The 25,285-nt window shown below is 45.3% G+C and overlaps 1 protein-coding gene and 1 long non-coding RNA gene across 4 annotated transcripts in view; one reads left to right on the top strand and one right to left on the bottom strand.

Moving 5' to 3' along the window:
* Positions 1 to 25,285, bottom strand: part of Sel1l3 (SEL1L family member 3) — a 97,956-nt gene that overhangs the window by 58,212 nt on the left and 14,459 nt on the right. For all 3 annotated transcript variants that reach the window (XM_046423662.2, XM_046423664.2, XM_046423663.2), the window contains exons 3-8: positions 15,511 to 15,637; positions 13,780 to 13,901; positions 13,021 to 13,136; positions 10,142 to 10,200; positions 3,327 to 3,459; positions 1,453 to 1,585 (exon numbers count right to left, since the gene is read on the bottom strand). In XM_046423662.2, the coding sequence (XP_046279618.1) occupies positions 1,453 to 1,585; positions 3,327 to 3,459; positions 10,142 to 10,200; positions 13,021 to 13,136; positions 13,780 to 13,901; positions 15,511 to 15,637 (690 nt within the window). The remainder of the gene's footprint in view (positions 1 to 1,452; positions 1,586 to 3,326; positions 3,460 to 10,141; positions 10,201 to 13,020; positions 13,137 to 13,779; positions 13,902 to 15,510; positions 15,638 to 25,285) is intronic.
* LOC124078679 (uncharacterized) lies at positions 298 to 13,363 on the top strand. Its single transcript, XR_006847009.2, has 3 exons — positions 298 to 889; positions 12,224 to 12,362; positions 12,935 to 13,363. It is a non-coding gene; the product is annotated as an uncharacterized LOC124078679 (long non-coding RNA).

Here is a 25,285-nt window from a genome sequence, read left to right as displayed (position 1 = left end):
CTCTAAGACCTGGGAGCCAGGAAGAAGAGGTCAGACCTAACATTCCCGGATGTTGGCTGGGTCCTTTAGGGATTTGAAATTGGACACGCTTCCTTTGCTTAGGGTCAATATTCAGAGCTGAGTCCAAGGGAAACGTGCCAGAGCCGCTGATGGCTGTTGAATAATTCTACGGAATGAGCAGCTGGCCTCTGGCTGGGCCCCCGGAGGCCAATATCTAGGCCATTTTTGTTGGCGTATGAGTTGGAGAGCAAAGCCCAAGGACCCCCCCCACCCCGCCCCGCCCGGGAGGTGAGGCAGTTGAAGATGTTAAGAAAACCTCCCTAATGCCACCCAACAGACAGGCACGACAGTCTGGCTGTCCGACTCACAGTATCTCTCCTGATATCACGGAAGTTGCCCAGATCAGTTTCTCTCCTGTTGGCCACATGACCAGGCCCCTGGATCTCGCCTCTCTGCTGACGCGTCACATTTTCTAGACAGCTGAGCGGTGAGCCCAGCTGTGGGGCCAGAAGAGCCTCTTCCTGAACGGAGCTGCAGTTCTACCCTTGCACACTTACCTGTGGGTGTCCCTAAGCCTGTGTAAACTCAAGGAGACTAGGGGACTGGGCTGTGATGGACACATGTGACCCTCCACCCCCAGGGCCTGGAATGGGATATTCTGCTCTAGGGATGGTGAGACACGTAGGCAGGACTGAAATACTCAATTCCTGTTTGCTGATGGCAGAGACCCACAGGAATTTCTCTTCCAGAAGGAACATATGTGACTAACTCTAGTGCCACCATATCAAACAGGAAGATCTACAGCACAGAGAAACGTGTCAGTGCCAGATCCAAGCTGGAACACTAGAGACAGGACTGGACCACGTTTTGTGACTGATCAGCATCCCGGGTGAGTGGAGGGGGTCTGTGCACATATGACCACGCACGAAAGCTGTCTATTTCAAATTCATTCCTTCTGTCGAAAATTTCCCATATTACCCGGAGTTAGTTGTAAGGATTTAAAAAAAATAATAATAAAACAGAGCCCCAAACAACAAAGTCAATGTTCAAATATATGAAAGCTATTATTCAGATATTAATAGCCTAAGACAAAAGTGCACTGATGAGAAAACATTTCTAATGGTTAATTTATTTTCCAATTCGTTCTTATTTTTTTCAGCCTGGTATCATGGATAGGGATAATGCCACACAAGGCTCAAAACACTCTCATTTGTATTCTTAAATAAGATTAGGTGTGGAGGCAGCTGTGAGCCATGCTTTGGTCTTTCTGGAATCCAGGTCGAATGCAGACTCTCACCCTCCTCCCTCTATGGAGGCTCAAATGTGCACTTGTCCCCACTGGTATTGGAGCCAAGTCATACGTGCTGTATTTTAGCCCCATCCGGGAGAAGCTCCCTGTGTTAATCCAAATGCACAAAGCTTAAGGCAGCCCTCCTGACCCTCAGTACTCACATGCCTCTTCTCTGTCACCCCCAGACTGTGCGGCAGATGTATACACAGATACGATTTCTTGAACCTCGGCACACCGTTCATAATATAACTTGATTTGTTCAGCAAGTTGCTTCTCGAGGAGGGGATTAAAGATCTAAGAGAAGGCAAGAAAACCAAATGAACAGCCATTGTCATCAAATACTCATTGACCAAGGTCCGTGAGGATGTGTTCAGGCTGACTTCATCTCCCATTGACGCCACCGGCCGGCTTGCTTGTGCAGTATCCTCAACTCTGGATTTGTAAACCAAGGTTCTTAGTATTAGTTCAAGGCCATACCAGTTCTGGCTTCTTTGGGGCTCATGTTTCCCTCTGCAGAGCTTTTTAAATGTAGGGTTTCCTAGAGACCAGGCTCCGCCCCCTTCCCCCCAACCCGTAGCCTAGAACATCCCATTTCTCCCCACCTGCAATTCTCACCTAGGGCTGTGGGTTCTACCCATGCCATGCCAGCTGCCTGGGACCCCCTCTCTCATCTCCTGCATGGCTCAGCCTCCAAGAGCTGGATGCAAGTCTGTGTCATGGGGACAGGCTTCCCTGCCAGCCCTCCCCACCACGGTCACTGGTGGGCAGAGGCACAGCCCCTGCCTCAGGGCGCCCAGAGCTGTGCTCACAATGAATGAAACCAGTCTTGAGTTCTTTTAGGACTTACCAATCGAAGCTCCAGAAAGGGAGCTTGTCAGGATCGGGCGACTTACCTGAACTCAGTGTGTTTCAAAAACGCAGGTTTGGACCCAGTCGAGGGCCATAAAATGATGTTAGTGCTTTGTAACCAGTCGTTGGATAGTGTTTTGTTTTTATAAAGTAAAATACAAAATATCAGAGTACATTGAACAGAGCAAGGGTAAGAACCCTTAGTCGAATTTTTGTCTCAGTTTTGTGTGTGAATATATATACTCTCTTATGTATGTGGTATTAATGATACTAAATCAACTACCTTCAAAAACAATTGAAAGCTGCTCTCTGAATCCCCCTTGCTTGCCGTAGTACTCAGCCCAGAGCCTGTTACATCACAGGTAGGAAGTATTTATTGTACAGTGAATAAACAAATTTCCCTTCTTCATTTTCATAGAGATCCCTCAATAGCAGCTCTGTGACATACCCATGGGCGGTACGGCTTTCCATTTTCCTAATTAGGATCTTGTCTAGTGAGTCCTGCTTTCTCCAGAACAAACTCTCTGCAGGCAAGGGACGGAGAGAATGTTCCTCTCTCAGGTATCACGTGGGGCTCCTGATCTCTTCCACACTGCCAAGACGCTAACTGTTATGAGGGCTCTGCATAAGAAGCCCTTGATCCTCAGCCCAGCTGGGAGTCTCCTTTGTGGTGGGTTTGGATGTGAGAGCCTGATGCAGGAGACTCCACTGGGAACGCAAAGCCCTCTTCCCTCTGTACAGCCAGAGCCAACAGCCCCTGGACCCCCCACAAGCCCACGCCTGTGCTTCTGCAGAGAGCAACTCGTGGTACCAGGATTTTAATTTGCTGGAGCCTCTCGTCTTCTGATACTTTAAATAATAGCGTGTAAGAGAAGCTTTACCAAATAACTAAGAATCTCTCCTTTCATTAGCTTAATCACTGGATAGGCAACAGCCTGATAAAAATCTACTCTATAATTAAGCTAGTAGTTATTAAAACAGAGGAAGTAAATGGTTTCCATTTTATGAGTGCTAAATGAACCAAACATTAACAGAAATCTATTATCGCATTGGCTGGGGGGGGGGACCCAATATTAATTATGCTTGATGTCCAGCTGGGGTAAATCTTTTGTTTACATTGGGTCCTGTGTTCCTGAAGGCACACCTACTACCCAGCCCACTGCAAACTTCTAGGTGCGGGGCTCACCTGTGCTGGCTGCAGACTGTGGAGGCGATAGTACTTCAGGGGTCCAAAGAATCCTTCGATGCCAGCCACGTACCTGCTCCCTCCAATAATGAAGTACCCAGCTGTGTCATTGTAATGGAAATCCTCTCGGAAGCTGGAGAAGAACAGAAAGGACTGAGAGAGCCCTGGATAGGAACCAGGTTATTTAAAGAGACTTTCATTGACCCTCCTTAACTTAACCCAAATTGCCACAAGCCTGTCACTTCGGGTTTCAGCAGACAAGACCACCTGGGGTCAGGAAGGCTTGGGCTACATCCCAATTCTGCTACTTACCAGGTATGTGACTGGTCCAGTCACCTAACCTCTCTGAGACTGTTTTCTTTTATAAAATGATAGTGCCTGATCTATTGGATTGTCGGATTAGGTAAAGATGTCAGTGTCTACCAGAGTGCCCCACCTGCGGTACAGTACATGACTGTTGGTATTGGCGATATGGTTTGCAATCAATGGAATTATTTGAAATTGTTGCTCTTAATTGGAAATATTTTGCTCTGCCAGGGGGGAGAAACTTATGGAATAAATAGAAGCTGGTTGTGTGGGAAAGGTAAAGTGCAGACATTGATGAGCATAGAAGCAAAACTGGGTTAGGAGGAGGAGGAGGCCACGGCAAGGTCAAAGGCTTGGCCAAGGACAAGAATTCAGCCCAGGTGATGTGTTACAGGTCCGCCTTGCCCTGAAGGGTCTGAAGCATCAGAGACACAATGAAGGAAGACATGGGTGGCAGCATTGCTTATATTGCTCATACTGGGAAACCCCAGGTGTCCATCACTGGCCCTTCCAACCAGGGAGCTTTATTTACAATGCAGCTTACAAAAGGTACAAGAGGACCTGAGAGATCTCCAAAATACACTGAGGGGGAAAAAAGTGTAGAACACAGTGTGGTATGTACCTACAAAAGAGAGTAGATTTTTTTTTTAAATTTGTATTAAATCTGTACTTGTAGACAAGAAACCATTAAAAGTCTATGAGGAGAGGGGGTGGGGTGTATGGGAGCAAGACATTTAACTGTATTTTCATATAAATGTTAGGTTTTTTGTTTTGTTTTGTTTTAATGTCCTTAACCATTTGACATTTAACTGTATTTTCATATAAATATTAGGGTTTTTTGTTTGTTTTAATGTCCTTAACCATTTGCATTTATTACCTATTTGACGATTAAAGCAGGAATGATAGGCCGAGGTGTGACCGGAGCATATGTGAACCATGGGGGTGGGATGAGAGTCAAGAGAGGACAGGGCCAAGGAGCACAGAGGGCAGGTGTGGGCACCAGGGAGACAGCAGAATGCCAGGCAGACTGCCAGGAGCCAGGGAGCAGAGGACTGGGCCACAGCGCCAGCTACCCACAGAGGGATCAAGAAGCCGGCCACCCAGGGTCATTCCAGGACAGGAGATGGACTGCCTGCCTCTCAGCAAAGAAGCAACTCCTAGCAGGTGCATCTGGCTGGAGAGGAAGCAGGATGGGGTGAAGCAACCGGCGAGCTCCCCAGACATCCACTGACAACAGCAGGAGCCAGCTCTCGGAAATTAATTAGCTTTATGCAAACACAACCCAAATGGAAAAGAAGGGCTTTATCTCCTGGTATTTGTCCTTTTGGAATCTCGGCCTTGAAGGACTGTGAGGAGATGAAGGTCTCTTCCCCCCTTTTTCAGGAGAGAACACGAAGTTATCAACTCTGAGACTGGGAATTGACCCTGTTTTCCAAGACCTTGGTAAGACTTGAATATTTCAACAGTTCCCGTGAGACTACACCCGGCACTTGACAGCTGGAAGCAATGTTTCTTGAAGTTTTCTAAGTGACCTCTATTTCACCAACTCACAAGCCTACCTGAGGTCCCCACTCCTGTCAAACCTACCGACTAATGCCCACGACAGCTGGATGCTCCCTTACTAGACACCGTTCTCCAGAGCCTTCATGTTTTAAAAATGGGAATAGTAGTAATACCTACCTATGTGGTTGTTGTGAGGGATAAATGAACTACAGGTTGCATGTCCCTTACCCAGAATTCTTGGGAATGAAAATGTTTCAGATTTTGGAGTTTTTTGGGTTTTGGAATAATTACATAGACTATACCAGTTAAGCATCCTTCACCTGAAAATCTAAAATGCAAAATGGTCTCACAGAGGAAATTTTTTTGAGCATCTAAAATGTTAAAAAATCTGGTGTGATGCTTTTTGATGCATTTTGGGTTTCTGATGTTCAGATTAGGAGGAATTTGCTCAACCTTGAATACAGGAACAAAACATTTAGAACAGTGAACATAGCAGGCACCCACACTACCAGCCGCAGTTATTACAGTTGACCTTGTCCTCTGCTAGACTTCTGCTCCTTTTGAGCTGCATTTTTAGTACGAAATGTGGACTCTCAAGCCAGTCAATGGCAAATCTGTGGTCCTAATCATTTACTATTGACTTCAATCTGGTATCCAATAAAACAGGAGCGAAGAAGAAAGGGTGGTTCCTTTTATTAAAACTAAGTTGAATGTTTTGGTAGAGTCTGTAGATAGGGGTTACACAAAGCTTGGTGAAAGAAGCGGAAGAACTGAGAAGGGTTTGGGTCTCATTATTTCACAAGTATCTGTTTCTTTTCATTTGGAAGAAATAGATATTAGGCATTGTCTATGCCAAAAAGACTCACAATTTTCCGGTCAAAGGAAAGGCCCTATTTAGAAAAATAAGCAAAAGAACACACACTTATTTAGTACTCCCCCAGTATCTATGGGGGACACATTCAACAATTTCTAGTAAATGACTGAAACCTCGGATAGTACGGAAATGTATATATGCTGTGTTATTGCCCTCACATGCTATATACCTAGGATGAAGTTCCATTTATAAGTTAGACACTACAAAAGATTAATAATAAATGATAAAATAAGTACAGTAACATATAGTTTTGTAATAGAAGTCATGTGAATGTGGTCACTCCCTCTCAAAATACCTTACTTCTGTATTTATGTTACCTACCTTTCTTGTGATGATGTAAAATGATATTTAAAGGAAGCACTTTATGCCTTCTCTTTGGCATTTCTGAATTGCAAATATCACTACTGTTGTGTTCTGGGGCCCTTATTAAGTAAAATAGGTGTTAACTTGAACACAAGCACTTCAATACCTTGACAGTTTATCTGAAAACCAAATACTAGGTGGGTAGCATATACCCATGGAAACATGGACAAAGGGGTAATTTATGTCCTAGGGGACAAAGCAGGAATTCATCATGCAACTCAGAATGGCATGCAACTTATAACTTATAAAATGTTTATTTCTGCATTTTCCACTTAATATTTTAACTGACTACAGTTGATTATGGGTAAATGAAACATGGGAAGCAAAATCTTGGATAAGGGAGGCTACCGCATTTTTTTTTTTTAGACTAACATGTTTATGGTAACAATCCTTTTATGGATCTTTGCTTTAACTGAGTTTTTCAACTAATAAAGAATTACTTGGTCATTGTGGCACTGGAATGTAATTCTTAAATTGTCATTATTATCAACCATCAGGAGATCTGTCTGGCTTGGTCTCCATCTACATCCCTATATTGATGTTTCCACATCTTTCTCCTCTGAAATTCTCAGTGTCTGCACAAAGATTGCAAGAGATTTCTTGTACTGTGCATTGTTTGATGGTCATCAATTTCACTGACATAATAGCTGAGCTAGACTGTTCCAAAGCCCAAACCAGTCTCTTTCGAAAACCTCAGACATGCTGGCAAACTATCTTTACTCTTATCTGGACACTGAGTGCCCTGGTTTATTACTGCGGAGGACCAGTGGCCTGAAAGAATTGCTGATATTGTTAGATGGGCCTCACTCAGAGGCAGGAAAGAGATGGGCTAGAGGGTTCTTGGGTAGGGGAACTTGGAGCATTGAAGTAGCTGTCCTCTCACCCCTGAGAGTAATTCTCATCTGAAGTATCACTTCCCAAGTACCCTGTCTAAATTCTGACCCCCTCGTTATCCTCTCAGCTAGCCCTATTTGTTTCCTTCCAAGCATCCACTACAACTTGTACTTTTAAATTAATTTGTAAACTTATTTATTTAATCTCACTCTCCCCTGCTAGATTTCCTTTAGCTCCCTGAAGGCAGGGACTCTGTTCTTTTTGTTTATTGTTGCATTTCCAGAACTGAGCACTGTGTCTGGCACATAGTATATGCTCAGTAAATCTGTGTTGAATGAAGGAAACACTCCAGAGGCCTGAGGCCGTTGCCTGTCACCCAGTGTCATGATGGCCCTCATCCAAATTGTACTCCTGAGCGCTTCATCCATAGTCTTCCTACACCACCTTCATGTGACAATAGCCAGCATTGTTTATGTCACAAGGACGAACGGGAGGGCTAAAGGTCTTCCTCAGAACACCTGTGGGCAGGAAGCTGAGCTATCTCATCTTCTGTCCAGGCCCTGGCCAACACTGAAAGCAAGTTTTCCCGCAAGGACAAGATCCCCAAAGTATAACCAGAGGAACCCCAGGAGAGACATGCATGTCCTGGGGGCCTGCTCCCCTCCAGCTGCTCTGGACACCCGGGGGCACAATCAGGGCTGAGGAGGTAGAGGTGTAGCCTGCTCAGGTCTGGACACTGCTAGTATTACAATGTCAGGGTTAGTTTGATGCTTTAACTGGGATGTTGCCCTGTCGTGCACTGAAAACCAGTCCTGATCCCTGTAATCCTTCATGATCAGATTGGCCCTTTACTTAAAATTTTGATATTTGGTTCATTATGGCTTCTTGGCTTTCATTCTGATTTTTTAAAAAATATTGTATTAAAGGGTTGTTTTGCCATGATAACTGTCGAGTTACGTTGTGATCCTCCTCAAAGTCTGAAGTCCTGTACCTTACTTGGCAATAGGGTCATTGCAGATGCAACTAGTTCAAATGAGGTCATGCTGGACGCTGGTGGCCCCTGATCCTTGCGACTGGTATCTATCAAAGGGGAACATTTGGACATAGACATGCGCATGGGGAGAGCACCATGTGAAGGCTGGCGTTACACTGCTGCAAGCCGAGGAGCTACCAGAAGCTGGGAGAACGGTCTAGAGCAGATTGCTCCCTCGCACCTTTGGGGGGGGACGTGGCCTCACTGCACCTGTGATTGGACCTCCAGCCTCTGCAGCTGAGAAGTCAAAGCTCTGCTGTTAAACCTGCTCCCTCTGGGCACCTGGCTCTGAAGGCCTTGGTGCTGAGCGCTTAGGGACTCCCTACCACTCTATGCTCCAGGCTCATCCCTCACCAGCCTCACCCTGGCCCAGCCCAGATCACACCTTGATCTGTCTATGTTTCACCCACGTCCACCTCCACATTTCTGGGATTTGGGAGGAAAGAAAGTCTTCCATGGAAAATGAAAAGGAACCTGTGAAATTCAAGCGGTTTCCTACAGCTGGAGTGGGTGATGGGGGGAAAGAGGCTGGTATTTTAGATTTCACACCCTGAAACAGAACCCCTGAACTTCTAGGATCTTCTTCACAGAACGTTGCACTAGGAGAGATTCCCAAAGGAGCTACAGAACCTCAGTTCCTCCAGAGAGAACCCTCCTGTCCTGTCTATTCTTACACTCACCATAGAAGCCCCACCGCCATCTACAGTAACAAGAAACCTGCCATCTGTGGACTGCCTCCCGTGACACAAGCCCACCGTGATGTGCCTAAGACTTCTGTCCTTCTTCACCTCGTTGTCTATGCTTCCCTGCAACTATCAAAACCCTCTCAGACCCTCTGTTTGCAGGCAAAGGTATAACTCTCCTTTAGCCTTTCTATAAATCCCTAATCCTTTAATCCAGCATGAAAATAAGAATTGTCCTAGGAGCCCAGAGTCTAAAGGAACATGTTTGACTTAAATCTAAACAGGAATGGTTTGAAAAAGAGTGTACCCTCTCTACCTCTCTCTGCTTTCACTTCTTTAATCATCAGTTTCCAAAAGAATTGGGGCTGTATGGGGCTGGGGACCAGGAACCTGTCTGGAGAGGTATCCTCCGTAGGCTACAGAGAGACAACCAAGCACTAGAGTCGTACAGCATTTCCCCACCCCACAAGTACCCGGCTGTCCTGACACATATTTCAAAATTATATATTAAAAAACTGGTAATTTTTATCTCTGATCTTTACGCTTATTCTTAAACACTGAATTATACATATATTCTGTAGCTTTGATGGGGTATCCCAAATTCCTACTGAGGTTCGCCTTGCTCTGACACTATAAAACCTACTATTATATGCAGATCTAGAGGCAAATTAAAAAATCATGAAACACAAAGCAAAGTACTGAACTCTCAGTTTCTGTAACTCTTGCAGAGAATGGTTACATAAGGATAAAAAGTTACACCAATATCAATTGTTGCATACATTTCAAATCTAGATTATGAACATAAATATAAAGACTGCCTGCTTTTATGTTTTGCAGTAAGCCAACGTCACCAGCCATGCTCAATAAGTAACAATAATACTTTGATTTATCATTTTTTTTCAGAATCCTTCGTAGGAGATAATTTTCAAAGAAAATGAATTATGAAGTGCCGTGAAAGGAAGAATTTACAATGAGATCTGGAAGAAGGACTAGTTTCTCTTGCTTAGAAAAAATAAAATGTTGCAGGAAAATGAGGAGAGTTTGTGCCTGAGAAAAGAATAAAGAAGTACAAAGGCTAGCTACAAGGCAGAGGGGTCCATGCTTGGAAAGCTGAATGGGGAGGGGACATGGGAACAGCACTAGGGTTGAGGCCTGAGGTATAAAGATTCCTTAACCCTTATGCAGCCAGAGTTTGAATAAAGGGAAAAATTGCACTTACCTAATTGTCTGATTATGGTAACCAGTCAACTCTGGTCCAATGCTTGTGGTTACTACTATCTAAGTTAGGAGAGAGAGAGAGAGAGAAGAGTCAGTCATACCTTAACACCCCACAGTACAAACACACTCCCTGGCAAAATTCCTCATAGAATGTGCTGGACAGTCTTTGACCTGATCGATTTCTGCAAAAATAAACAGTTTACTAGTCCTGTGCATGTTTTACGACTTGGTAAATTCAGCTTCCCCAAATGACTTGATGTGGTTAAATATATCTACAATGCAGTTTCTTCCACTGGATCATTCAGATGCTTCCAGACTCCAAGACAAAGTTTCATTTAATGTGTTTGCATATACAAGCTTGTCGCATAAAAAGACAAATGTGTTTGGCAAAAGAAGGAGTTTTTGGAATTTCACTCTGACTCTGTGAGAGCCTTAGGGGAAAAGCAAGGTGGGTGCCATGTTCTTCATACCCAGCTCTTCCTCCTCCCTTTCCCTGGGCACCAGGGATCGGTGGGGACAGGGCTTTGTTTCACATGGTTCTTCTTGTGTGCTGGACTACACAGGGAGCCCCTGGACCTAGGGACCACTTTGACTCCCTTAATGTCCCACAGAAAGCGTTTAGCAGATTCATGGTGGCCTCTCTGGGTCCTCAAGACGTGGACACCACACCATGTCTACTGAAGACAAACTCAATGAAAACCAACTCGGCCCAACGTGGGTTCAGAAAAGAAAATGACTCAAACCAGTCATTTCCCTGAACCAACCATTTCCTGGAGATGATCATGACAGTCCCAACCCAGAGGGGGACTCTGTGTGGGAATCATTAAGCATCGCTAGGTCCTATGTGTATCAGGAAGGCAGATGGGAAAGGAAGACAGAAAAATGGGCAAAAGTCTACAAATGCGGAAAACAACTGTTTTTTTTTTCTTTTTCTTTTCACCTTTCTGGCCCTCCTAAGTCTTCTCTCCTGCTTTAGCTCATCATGCCTTGTGCCATTAAATTTGTGTCTTTAAATAAAGGACGGCTTTTATTCTTATCTGTTTGAAAATCTTCCACAGCGGCCCCCTGCCCCATTGCCAGTTAAAGTCCAAATCCTCTGATATTCAAGATTCTGCACGTTTTAACCCCAAAGACTTTCCCTCTCCTTCTATTAGTTTTCTATAATGTGCAAATTTCTACTCCAGTTGCAATGGTTTGAATGTGTTCCTCAAATGTTCACGTGTCCTAAACTTAATCCCCAAATTCCTATGTCGATGGTATTTGGAGGTGGGGACTTAGGGAGGTGATTAGCATGAGGAGTTGTGAGGGTGGGTCCCGCATGATGGAATTAGTGGCCCTAAAAGAAGGGGACCAGAAACCCAAGCTTGCTTGCTCTAGCTCTCTGGCTGTGAGATATCCTCGCTGTGTGATTCCACAGCAAAAAGCCCTCACCAGATGCCAACAACTTGATATTGGACTTGGCAACCTCCAGAACCGTGAGAAATAAGCCTCTTTTCTTTAGAGATGACCCCAGCTTAGGTAATCTGTTGTAGCAACACAAAACAGACTAAGACCCCAAACAGGTTTATCTCTTAGCTCCAACGATATGCTCCAATGTCCCCTCCTCTCTTTTCTGTCTACATTCTGCCCATACAGAGAAACTTTTTTCAGGAAGCCTGCCTTGAGCATCCCAGTATGAAACACTGTCTCCCTTCTGGAAATCAATCTGAGTCATTTGGCAATTAAGCTTGCCTTCTGACTTCTCCTCACGTGCTTCATGTTACTTCCATAAATAGTCTATAAGCAACTGGAGCCTGGTGCCTTACATACAGCAGGTGCAAAATAAGATCTATGTATTTGCTCTGACATGTGATGCCTGTCTCAGTGACACATGGCACGGAGCTGACCTTCTCCTCGGCAGAAAGCAGCAGCCACGCCACAATACCATCATAAGACTCCAGTGCAGGGAGTGAAGACGCGGGCCACAGCTATGTCACCTCACATTTCTAAGGAAACAAACAAATAGACAAAAGCTGCCCGCTAATGTTTTACAGAGTCTTCTCAGGGAGGCAGCAAGAACTGACCTGATTTATTTTCTTTTCAGAAAAAGGAAATGTGATAAACCTAAACACCAAGGGAAGACGGTGTATTGTCTAATGCAGGAGACAACAGAATGCCTTTGTTACAGGAAAATCACAAATCAATAAGAAAAGCTGATGAGAAAATCAAGTAACCAGAAAAAGGTAACACCCTGGCATCTTGTGTATGGAGCAGTGGAATTGTCTTCAATTATAACAGATTTGCCATAATCCAAAAAAGCTGTATTATGAGAGGGTGGAATGGTTATGTGCAATGTTTTATGTGCAAAGTAGATAAAGACCCTCCATCCCACCAGAATTATCACTTATGTTTGTTGGTTATTATGAGTGTGTTTAATGCCAAACATAAGCAATTGTTTCAACTGCCAAGAACAGTCAAACCAGATCTTAGCTGAACCAGCCAATAAATTTCCTTTTTTGAAAAAAAAAAAAAAGTTGTAGATCTGATAACACAGCCTGAACATGGCCGATGCTGTTTTAACATTTATCTCCACAAAGCCCATCTCCCTGGGGGAAAAGGACGGAATTGCTCAGATAATTGTGGCTGTAGAGCTGACTATATTATTTACTCATTCACAATATAGTCGAAAGAAAGCACTTTAAAAGTTAATTAAATGGGATGAGATTCTTATGATTTAAACTTGCATCTATAAAAGTTTGATTTAGCAAGTGCATAGTTGCAAAGAGTCTATCATTTCGTACAAATTTGCTTACAGATTTTGTTGCTGTCTGGCATTATACTAACGCTTGACTTGGAGTGAAAATGCTGATGGGATTCATGGCGGAGCCTCTACCCTCATACCTGGCCTCCATTAAAAGAGATATCCAGCCGAAACCACTCCCTCAGAGGTAGGGTGAATTTAGTTTTTACAGCAAGGTCTTCTCCTTTGACAAGATGCATTTGAATATGCAAATGACCTAAGAGGAAAATCAAAACTCATGAAAATGACCCAAAGAAACATCTAGGAGTGAATGACAAAGATGTACCTTTTTCAACAACATTCCTAAGAAGCTAAAACTAAATCCCCTTCCTTTTTTTTTTCTTTAAACAAAAATGAAGCAAAACCAAAACGCATTTTTTTTTAAATAAATGAGACATTTGCTTTAAGCTTCTAGGAAAAAGAAGTTTAAAGTTCGCATTTGGTTTCCTGTGGCCTTTCTTGTATAAACAGTGCCCGGTATCTGTTTCTTCCAAATGAAAATAAAATAAGACATTTGTAAAAACTATCTGAGCCCAACACCCATCCAGATTTCAATCTATTTTCTCAACTGTTTCTAGCTATCTTACTTCCCCCACCCATTTTTAGTAACTCCTCTTTACCGAGTCTACCCCCAAATAATCAACTCGTTTTTGTAGAAAGAACAGAATTACATATTTAAGTAAATGGCATCCCGACAAGGCCCATACGATTGCCATCGCCTGGTCGGAGGACAAGCACATCTCACACTTGTTGAGCAACCACTTGGACAATATCATCCTCATTCTAGACAGATATATCTGCCAGTAGACAGAACGTCAGAAAAAGACGATATCACTTTAAAGGTTCTGCTTTATACTTACCGTCTTCAGTAAGAAACACAGAAGGTGTGCCGTACATCTCATTAGAATCAACAAAATACAGAATCCCACAGAGATTGGCCTTGCAGTAATGGAGTAAATAAAGCCACATTGAAACAGTAAACCTAAAGGAGTGAGGAGAGAAAAAAAAATTGTGCAGATTGATATCATCCAAGAACAGGTAATTATAGTTAACAATGACCAAGAAAATTGCTTTCTTTCCAACGAAGGGATGGATTTGCTTTAGTGTTCATCATGGGAGATCAGTTCGCAAAGCCTGAGTTTTGAGACAAAGGAGGTAGTTATAGTAACTGCGGAGACGGGAGTTAAGCCTCATTGTACAAAACCACAGACAGTCTTCCTTGCACCAAAACCAGCTTCGCTGCCTCTTAGATGAGAATCTGACCTGCCTGCCACTAGAATTCTTGATTACGGCTTATAAAGTCAGATGTGGGACAAAAATATGGATTTTAATAAGAGGTGATTTGATAAGAAGCTATTCTAATACCTATGATTAAAAGAAAAAAAACATAATTAGGGCTTTTTGAGCAATTTTGCTTCTTTCAAAGATAAAAGCCCCAAGGTAGAAAAACATACTAATCTGTAAATGGCATCACCACGGGGTAACTGGGACACATACAGACTACCTTAATGATCACATTAGGCTGCTCCGAGACCCGGTTCTGGCTGACCAATGTGAAACAACTAATCTAATTATTCTATTTCTGGACTGAGGCTACTTAGGTGAGAAAATATTGTACAAATTTTGTGCATCTGTGATTTGTGGAGTGAGGATGATATAACAGTATCCAACTTAACTAGGGCACATTCAGCTAAATGTGTGATCCATCAATCATTCAGAAAAAAATTTGCTGGACACCTGTCTATGCCATGCATTGCACTGGAGGCCAGTAGTTCCAAGAGAAGGAGCTGGGAGTAACCACATTTCACCCGGGAAACCGACTCAAGGTCACACAAATACATCAGGTTCTCTCCACTTACCCCCCTAACCAATTCACAGTGTGGGTTAAAGTGGCAGCAGCCCCAGGTGTTTTATCCATATCCAAACAAGTCCTTTAGAATATTCTGGGCTTTATAATCTGGCCTCAAAACCAGTGGCATGATATGCAAACAGATGGTGTCACGAAGCTCCCTCCTGACCCACCCAGCTAGCAAGCTCATGAAGACAAGTTATTACAAGGAAGCTTAGCAAGAGCACATGCTTGGTAAAGCGACTCAAGATCTTTCTACAGCCAGCAGCACGGGAAGAATTAAATCACTCTGCTAAATCCATCTGATCTGGGGAGAACCAGGAACCGTTTTCAGCATCTTCAATTCAGCAAAAGGAAAAAATACATATGTGTAGATTTTGCTGAAATCGATGGAGGATACGGAAACTGGGAGACTGCAAGCAGCTCTCTCAACCCTCCAAGAAAGAAAAGGCAAAGCCCGGCTGCATCTGCGTGGCCTTGGATGGCTGCAGCTGAAACCTCCCAAGGCCGTGGGTCCAACACCTTCAGCTTACTCCCGCCATTCCTGGATCTGTATATAAAGACCAAGGCAAATGGGTGGCTCCTAGTGCAAGAGTAATGCGAGCTTGTTTCCAGGTCCACAAATCTGTCTAAACCCTGTAGATCCCAACATCTGTGGATCTAAGGAGCCCTTCCCAGAGCCTGCCCTGCTCTGCAGATAAAAACCCATCAAGAGGCCAGCCCCTGGGCTGCCCTCCCTTACACGGGGTAGTCCATGCGCTGGCGTCGGGCGGCCTCCAGCTCTCGGTTCCGGAACCTCAGGAGCTTCTTCACAATGCCCGTGTTTTCTCCACTGGAGGCATAGAGATAGCCAAGGAGGGCCACCACATCTGCAAACAGCAAAACAGTCGCTTCCGATTATCTCCGGCAAAGCTATCCCACCCAAGCCACCCTCCTCCTGGCGCCCTCTGCCAGGCTCCAGCCAACACTTAAATGTGATTCCTACAACTATCAGCAAATGCATATGATCACTGGATACCTGCCGGGCACCGCGCTGGGCACCTGACCAAGACTGTCTCCCCCAGTCTTCAATCACAACCCTGCGGAGCTGGTTCCATCCTAACGTCCACTCTACAGATGGGACACCCAAGGCTAAGTTTGCAAAGTTCAGAAGTGGTAGAGCCAAATGGCAGGTTTCAAACTCAGGTTTCTATGTTCTTAACCCTTTTACACACTGCCCTCTTCATGCCAGGGAAAGCATTTTGAAATCGTTTTTGTGTTACAATGAGAAAGATTCCATAGTGCTCACGATGGTGCAGACACTGAAGCATGCTTTCATGCACTAAATCCTCATTCTTATGCCCAGTCTACAGATAGGCAAATGGAGGCACAGTCAGTTGCCATATGGCAACTGTTAGAGAATGTCATGCAACGCACTGAGCATGGTGTGGGATGATCTCACTGAGTCTCACAACTAACTATGAGGTGGGTCCTTTTACTGTCCCCATTCAACATACCACCAACTGAGCCCTAGAGAAGGTTAAAGAATAAGAGGTGGAGTTGGGATTCCACTCAAGCAATTTGGTTTCAGAATTCTTGTTCTTTAAACTGCACTTTTTTGTTGTTGCTTTGTTTATTTTGTCTTTGGCTTTCCACATACATGCAACATATTACCCTACACAAAAATCACCAACCACTCCCCGTAAAACTGGGTGTGAAAAAAAAATTTATTTCACAAACGTGGGAGACTTCTTCTCTGTAGTTCTAGAAAATAGGGATGTCCATAACACATCTTGAAGGGGAAAATGAGTTTCAGTTCTATATTTAATATCCACTGCTTTAAAGAGGCTAAGTATAAATTTCCTGTTTTCCATACATCCCCCACCAAAGAAAAGAGAATTCCCTTAACTCAACCTAGGAAGAAGGATGCTTTTCTCTTTCTAAAATGCTCCTTAGTTGAAATACCCCTGATTAGATGGTGGACACAATCTATGCTCCTGAGTTTCATGGGGAGAGAAGAACTGGCTTCTTTGAGAATCATCAAATATCAACATTGGCACAAATTTTGGGGGCCTCAGTCTGGAGTGCTGGACCTTCAAGCACTCCTCATTGCCCAAAAGGAAACACAGAATTCCACTAAGTAGAGAGGTACTTTGGGTTTAATATAATTTGGAAATCTTAAGAGCAGCATGTGGACTCTCAGGCCCTTGTACAAATGTAATACGATGAAATGAGCCAATTTCCCCCAAATGTCCATAAATCTACCTAGAGACACATTTGGAAACCCAAAATGATGGACATAGTTCCAACAGAAACAGTGGAGCCTTTTAATTTTCTTGTTTTAAACTTGAGCTCAATTCGGTAACATTGAACTGGCTGGTCTGTTGTGAGGGATTAGAAATGGAAATATTGCAAAGATGTCTTTGAAATCTGAGGGGAAAAAATTCACCAAAGAGGTCGACAGGAGCTCAGCCTTGGTTTGTTCTCCATTCTTTCAAGTGGAGCAGAAGAGATCAGATGGCCATCCCAGACCCCAGGAAGGCTTCTGCCGGTGACTGCTGTTCTCTAGTACATAGTAGGAATATTTATCCAAGCAAGTGAGGCTCAGTTCTTCCCAGCCTCACACTAGTAAAAATAAACTCGGTGAAGCAGGATTCCAAAGTGTAAGGAGTTAGAAGCAAATACTAGCGAGCCCTTCTCTCATCCACGGATCCCAGCCTGAGGGGTCCTTTAAAGCACTCAAGACAAAAGACAAAATTATAGAAGGGAAAATCTCAGAGACCTGAAATAATTTTATAAAAACACATGCTGCTTGTACCCAGCAAAACCAAAGTAATGGTCATTTTCTTGTAAAGTCTGTAACTTTGATGGTTCTGCGATGGGAGTTCTGCTATAGTTCTCCCTCAGTTTAATGCTGTCTTCCATTACGATCAGAAGCAAGGAACAAGGATGAATTAGGGAGCAGGAAGGACTTCAGAATTCCTTTAGCCCAGGAAAACATATATTCTTATTGTCTAATCACTGACTGCAGCTGCTGGGAGGGCCCAACAGATGCTCTTTAACTTAGGATGTCAATAAATATCAACGGCAAAAAATGCATTTCCTACACCTAACCTACCCTAAGTAGGTTAGCCTGGACTAAGTAAGGCTCAGAACACTTGTATTAGCCTACAGTAGGGCAAAATTATCTAACACAAAGCCCATTTTGTAATAAAGTGTTGAATATCTCATGTGACTTATTGAATACTGTGTAGAAAGTGAGAGACGGAATGGTTGGGAGGGTATGCTTTTCCATTGTTGTACAGTCAAAAGCTCCTAAATGGAACGATCATAAATCAGAGACTATCTGTGACTGATTATTGATGTCTGCACGGAAGCAGAACAGGGAGTATCAGCACCAGTGCCATCACCATTAAAGAATGCATAGGTTGGAAAACTTAAAGAAAAAGATTTAATAGCTTGCTTTTTTTTTTTTTCCTTTCATGTATTCCATGAGAGCAGGGACCTTACTTTGTTCACTGTTTCATTCCCATAGTCCAGAACAGTGCTCAGCATTTGATAGGGACTCCATAAATATTTGGTGGATGGATGAATGAACCTAACCATGACCTGGTCAGGATTAAGCCGGTTTCCCTTTTCCTCAACACTTCCCATAATTCCATCGTGTTCACCACGCTGCCTAAGCCACACAACAGTCCCTCTCCTTTCAATCCTTCTCCCAAATCCAGGTCTTTGACTTTTCTTGCATGAGGAGGTTGGTTGGGGGTAGGGAGAGTTGTTAAGACATAAACGTAAAAGTAAAATGCCAGGAAAACAACGCGTTTTGAACTCTTCCCCATGACTGTTTTTGTCTTAGTTCCTCAGATTTTGGAGCGGGTGAAGACCCTGGGTGTTCTATGGTACAAAGCCCTTCGTTTGGAGATGAGAACAGTGTCCGAGTCTTATTCTGCTTAGGTAACAAGAGGCCTGGCTGGGGCTCACACCTGGTCTCCCCAAGAACAGACCAGTGGTCTTTTTATTAACCACACTGCCCCTCGTTGCACCCCAGAGAGGTGTGGCTGAAGTCCAGCTCACCTGGCCCTCCCCGCGTGCTGCCTGGCTGCACTGAGACATTTCCCCACTGCTTCAGGAAGCACTGCTGTCCTCAGCTCCCAAGGACCCACCTTCAGGTGACAGCCAGCTCAGTGGGCCCTCCAATGCCCCTGCAGCAGCACTGGGGCCAGCGCCCAGGAGGCAGACTGGGCCCCTCTCCTTACTGGCTGGTAAATGCTTTGAATCCCACCGCTGGAGAGGGTGTGTCTGGGGGATCCTGTAGCCTACTCCCTGGTGCAGTGGGGGGAAGGTCCTGTCTCCATGGAGCGAAGCCCATCCCAGAACGTCTACACCACAAGGGCCCCGCTGACTCCTCAGCCCGCAAGCCGAGAAGTGAGACGAGCCCCTCTGCCAGCAATCACCGAGACTCAAAATGACTGCGAGGGGCCTGGGGAAAAAGAAAGTATGATTTTCAGTCTAAGAAGTAAAGCCCGAGCACAGTAACTCAATAACACTTTCCAAACACAGGACACACAGAGGCTGGGCCGGGCAGGTGTTTTGTTTTCCTTAAGGCCAAAGACTAAGGATAAAAAAGCTATATATTTTTTTAAACAGAAATGATTTAAGTCAGAACTTCACCCAAAGAGAACACTGGGCCGTGAAGTGGTTACTTTGGAAGTCTGTGGAATATTCATTAGCAGGAGTCTTTGAAAATGAAATAAATTCTGCTTCTAGTCATTTATCTCCAAACCTGCTTAGATGCATGCACAAAGATACAGGCACAAAGATGTGCAGTAGAAGCTTGGCTGTTGAAAGCAGAGGATTCAAAATGACCTGCAGGACCATCAACAGAAGGTGGGTAAGTAAGTTGTGCATGCTTAGCATCTGCTGAAAAGCACGGGGCCGAGCAACACGTGCAGAAAACCCTCCAAGTGCCCGGCACAGGTTCCGGATCCTCTCTTGTGCATGAAGACAGGGGCTAAACTTACTGCTTCTATGTGCAGAGAATATTTCTGGAAGGAGACAAGAAGCTGTTGTACTGAGTTTGCTTCTGGGCAAAGCACCAGGAGACTGGGGGATGGGGGTGGAACATCTTCTTCCCTCTAAACCTTTTACACGATTTAAATTTTTTTTACCTGGTACATGTATTACTTTTGTGGCTCAGAAAGAACAGGACAAAAGCCCTGAACATTCCCGCCCGGGCAGGCAGAAGGCACCGACCAATTCTGTGGCCTCCCTACCCTGGGCTCAGCCCCATCAGCTGCAGAGACAACGTCCAGTGGGTGAAGGAAGAGGATGATTCACATCGATAAAAATTCAACTTTAAAAAAAGTATTCCTTCTAATTTAGAACCTGGGTTAGGACGGTATTAGCATATTTCAGAGAGGCGGCATAGCAAAGTCGAAAGCATCAAGAAGTTTAGGCCCTAGTTAAATAAACTCCTTGAGTCCCGTTTTCCCCTTCATAGACGAGAGGATGGCAATAATACCGTCTTTCCCAGGGGACTAGCCTGAGAAGTTAGCGCAACAATGTGCACGGGAAGAGTGTTTTGAAAACTGTAAAGGGCAATGCAGATCCTAGGCAGTAATTAGTGTTATTACTGAAAAACTCAGAATACTGTGATTAACTGGAAAAAAAAAAAGAACTAGGTCTGTGATGGTTTTATTATTTTTTTTTTGAAAGTACCAAATATATAGCTTATAATTAGAAAAAGTATCATCACATCATTGGGTTGAACAGTCCTGCTGCACAAACTGTTTTTTTTTTCTTTTTTTAATTTTCTCCCCACATATGCAAGTCAAACCTGGCTCCAACATTTGATAGGACTTTCAATCATTTCATTGTAATGGGGTTTTGTTATAAGAAATCATGCTTCCAGTCTCTTGAAACTGAAGACGGGAATAATTTTTAGTGGAAGGAAAAGAGGATAGAAAAGAAGGAAAGCGACATGTTCTCCAAGAGATTCTTAACGAAGAGGGAAGGTCAGGGAAATATTCATAAAGGTGGACACTAGGGCAGAGTATTTAATAGCCATTGGCATGGTGCTTAAGAACATTCGAAATGTGCTCCTAACCCCAATTGTCTGTCTGATTTCCCCGAATTACACCTCCAAGTACACATACATACCAAGCCCGTTACTGCTCCCCATTTCCACCCTGTGATGACGCTAGTAATCAACTGACCTGGCCCTCTAGCTCACAAACGCACATTCAGCCCCAGAATCCCTCTCAACACTACACTCCAGGAAGCTACCCCGCATCAATCCAAGTCGGCCCGCAAGATGAAACCTATCTGCCTTCACTCACGTCAAGGGATGCATGTGATAAGACCTCCCGGGCTGCGACCCCTCCGTGTCCTCATGCTGTCACCTCTGCCTGGGAGTCCCCCACGTTCCTTTCTGACTGAAAATTCTGTTCATCATATTGGTGAGGGTGAGGGTGAAAGTTCACTCATCCATTGCTGGTGGGACTGCGAATTGGTGCAACCACTCTGGGAAGCAGGATGGAGATTCCTGGGAAAACTTGGGATGGAACCACCATCTGACCCAGCTATCCCACTCCTGGGCATAGACCCAAAGGACTCTAAATCAGCATACTACAGTGACGTGGCCACATCAATGTTTACAGCAGCTCAATTCACAATAACTAAGCTATGGAACCAACCCAAGTGCCCCACAACAGATGAATGGATAAACAAAATGGGATTTGTATATACACAGTGGAATATTGCTCAGCCAAAAAGAAGAATGAAATTGTGGCATTTGCCAGTCAATGGACGAACTGGAGACTATCCTGCTAAGTGAAATAAGTCAATCCCCCAAAACCAAAGGCCGAATGTTCTCTCTGACACGTGGATGCTAACACACAATAACGGCAGCAGGGGGTGGGGGTAGGGGAATAGAAGTTCCCTGGGTTAGACAAAAGGGAATGAAGGCAAGAGAGTAGTGTGGGAATAGAAGACCATAGAATGAACTGGACATAACTTTCCTGTGTCCTGTGTTCATATATGAATACACGGTCAGTGAAACTCCACATCGGGTACAACCACAAGAATGGAAGTTATATCCCATGTATGTATGATATATCAAAATGCACTCTATTGCCATGTAATATTAAAAAGAACAAATAAAATTTTTAAAAAAGAAAATTCTGGGGGGCTGGGCTGTGGCTCAGTGGCAGAGCGCTTGCCTAGCAACTGTGAGGCCCTGGGTTCAATTCTCAGCACCACATTAAAATAAATAAGTAAAATAAAGGTTCATCAACATCTAAAAAAGAAAATTCTGCTTATCCTTCAAGTCTCTCTTCAGCTATCACCTTTTCCACGAGGAAGCTTAGCAAAGGGCTATCTCATTAACTTTTTTCTGTGCTTAGTACCTTAAAACATTACAAATAAATAGCTCCCTGCCCTCATGCAGCAGCAAAGCTTAATGGTTACATGTGGGGTTTGGGAATCAAATTCTCCAGGTTTAAATATCATCTCTCTCATTAATAGCTGTGTGGCCTTAGACAAGTTATTCTACCTCTCTGAGTCAGTTTCCTCCTCTGTACATATGACAGTACAGTATTGGGAAGATGCAGTTAGATACACAGAGGCACACCAAGGCTGGCACCTAATGAGTTCTCATCTCAGACGGAGGCCATGACTGTGGGAGCTGCTCACCTCCCACACCAGACCTTAAAGAGAGGGACTGCGTCTCGTCTCCATCCTTGAGCCTCCAGATTTCAGAGAAGAAACGGGAACATAGTAGCTGCTCAATCTTTTTCTCACTGAATTGAATGATGTGATATTATGTGAGAGCCACCAACAGAGGGAGTCCAAAGGTTAATTTCTGAGGGTGGAAATTTATATATATATAAAATTCTATTTTCAGGGCGGGGGGGGGAAAGGTGGAAATGTGAGTTGGATTGCAATAGGAGCATGATTTTGCCCATTAGACATGGAAGGGGCAGTGGCGGGAGGTTGGCTCTGGGGTCTGGGGTGGCCGGGAGATTTCAGGAACACTTTGGCAAAGGCACAGCGGGGGAGCCGCGGACTCCCTGACCTGGGGCTCGCTGGAGCTTACCTGGGTTGCAGGTGGGTCGTGACCCAGGTAGGAGTGAGTGAACAGGGCCCGCAGCCTTAACCTGCATCACCCACCAGGGTTCCACCTGGGCAGCCGTGGTGCCCCTGCAGGGGCCCGCGGGGAGGGCACACAGCCACCTCCCACCTCCTCGCTCTTCCAGGGGCCACACAGCCATGTGAGGGTCTCAGCCTGCCATCGCCATGTGAGGTTCACAGATAAGCACGAGGGAGACACACGTCCTAGCGGCACCGCTCATTCGGTGGATGGCTGTGGGATGCCCACTGTGTACAGGCGCCGCGCGTGGCACCAAGCAAGCAAAGACCCTGACCTGGTGGAGCTTTTGCTCTAGAGTGGGAGACCGTCAGCAGCAAATCAGCAATTAAGTCTATTAAATCCCCAGGTGCAGGAGTGAAGGGCTGTGAGGGGAACTAACGGCGGGTCATGAGGGAGCGGCCACCAGGCGGTCAGGGAAGATGGCTTTGGGGCAGAGGTCTGAGTGAGGTAGGGCAGCAAGCCACACAGCCACCTGGGAGAAGAGCGTTTTCAACGGAGGAAACGGTAACCCTAAAGTCCCAAGGTGGGGCTGGACTTGGTCTAAGAAGTGAGCGGGCGGGTGTGGCTGGAACAGGTGTGCAGGGGAGCCCGCAGGAGAGGGAGCTGGCAGCGGGCAGGGACAGGCCAGAGGGAGGGATGCTGTCCACCATGCGGCCAGTGCATTGGTTTCATTAATGAGGTTCTTGGCATAAAAGTTAGCTAGCAGAGATCGAAATAAAACACAGAGACTCAGTTACCTTTTTCTATGACCAGGTCCGAGACGGCTCCCCTCTCTGGCTCCAACCTCGAACCACCGGTAGGGCAGCAAGAATTACTCAGGGCTAGCAGGAGAGAGAGAGCGAGCACGCCAGGGAGTAGCCTTTTATTGGGGAACAAGAAATTCAGGGGAGAATTCCATCCAATGAAGGTTGAGGGGGGCCACACTCCAAGCTCAGGGTCAGTGATTGGCCCCCGGGGTCAGTGGTCAGTCACACCCCCACACGGACGGGTTCTCTCATCAGGAGAGGGCCGGGAAAGCTCCGACACAGATTAGTCAGAGCGCCTCAGACCCAAACCGGGAGTCGCCCAGTCACGTGTGAGAATGTCTCTCCACAATGCTGGATAATGCTAACTGTGAGCAGGCTGCACTGCCAGGCCAGGGGCAGAGCCAAGAGGCCCCTCACAGGCAGGCAGTGGCCAGAGTCCAGCAGGGTGATGACAAACCAGGGCCACAGCAGTATAGATGGTGACGAGTGACTGGACATGTTGGAACTGTGACATACATAGGCTGAGGCTGGAGCCAATGACACTGATGGATTCTCACCTTAGGGTGTGGCAGAAAGAGAAGTCCGGGTCTGAGTCACCAGCCTGCGTGGCTGGTTTTTTGTCTGTGTGTTTAGGCATGAGTCAGGAGCTCATGTGGCTCATTGGACAGCAGATAATGTCCATCCCTCCCTCAAGGAAACACATAACCATAGTGGAGCCCCAGGTGTGGCCTGCTAACCACCTATGGCCCACATGCCTGCAGGCAGGGACAAGGACACAGGAGGGCACCTGGCTGGGCCTTTGCACCCACATCTAAAAAGCTGCTGGCTCCTGATCAGGGTCAGACTTACTGGGCAGGCCGGATAAAACTCTGCTCCATCAAAACCCAGACCAACAGCCTGGCCAGATCCTGGCCTAGGAGATGACTGGCCCAGGGGTGGGTCTGACCACACACAGCCCTCGCCTCAGGACAACACGCCAGGCCGGTGGCAGAGGGCACAGCAGATTTTTTTCCCAGAAACTGAAAGTCAAGGAAGTGATTCAATTCAGAGACAGGACCATCCTGGGACACAAGGCACTGGACACAGAGCCCACTCCCCAGGCTCCTTGGCGGTGGGCCCTGCAGTGGGTACCAGACACGACAGGTGCCCCGAGGCTCAATTCTGCTGTCTCACATTGTCCCTTGACTCTACTCACGGAGAGTGGCATAAAGAAGCCCCTGCTAAGAACAAGCCAGAGGCCAGGCCCCTGCTGTCCCACAGCCCGTGTCCAGAACAAATGTAGCTCACACTTTCCAAGAGATGGCCCAGGCTTTTAAAGAGAGCAGGAGGAAATACTTTTCTTGGAAAACAAATCACAGCTTAGCGACAGAGCTGGTTTGGGGGTGCATGGAGCCCCCCATCCCATTTCCAATGCTTTTTAGCTCTTATGAAAGGTTTTCCATTGCATTATGATTTTATTCAATGGGTTTTCACTCCAAAAATAAAGCTCTGCTGAGTTGGGGAGAGAAACCCCGCTGTGCCCTTCTGGAGCCTTGAGAATGCGGGAAGGAGCAACAAAGGAAAGACATTGCACATTTTAAGGGCTTGTTCAGGTGCCCTGAGAACTTAGTAAATGATTTCATTTGAAAAATTCCAACTCGCAA

This window comes from Marmota monax, unplaced genomic scaffold (assembly GCF_021218885.2).
Source record: "Marmota monax isolate L192 unplaced genomic scaffold, Marmota_monax_Labrador192_F-V1.1 WCK01_AAM20220418_F8-fsc00009, whole genome shotgun sequence".
Classification (NCBI taxonomy): Eukaryota; Metazoa; Chordata; class Mammalia; order Rodentia; family Sciuridae; genus Marmota; species Marmota monax.
This window is presented reverse-complemented; position numbering and strand designations above follow the sequence as displayed.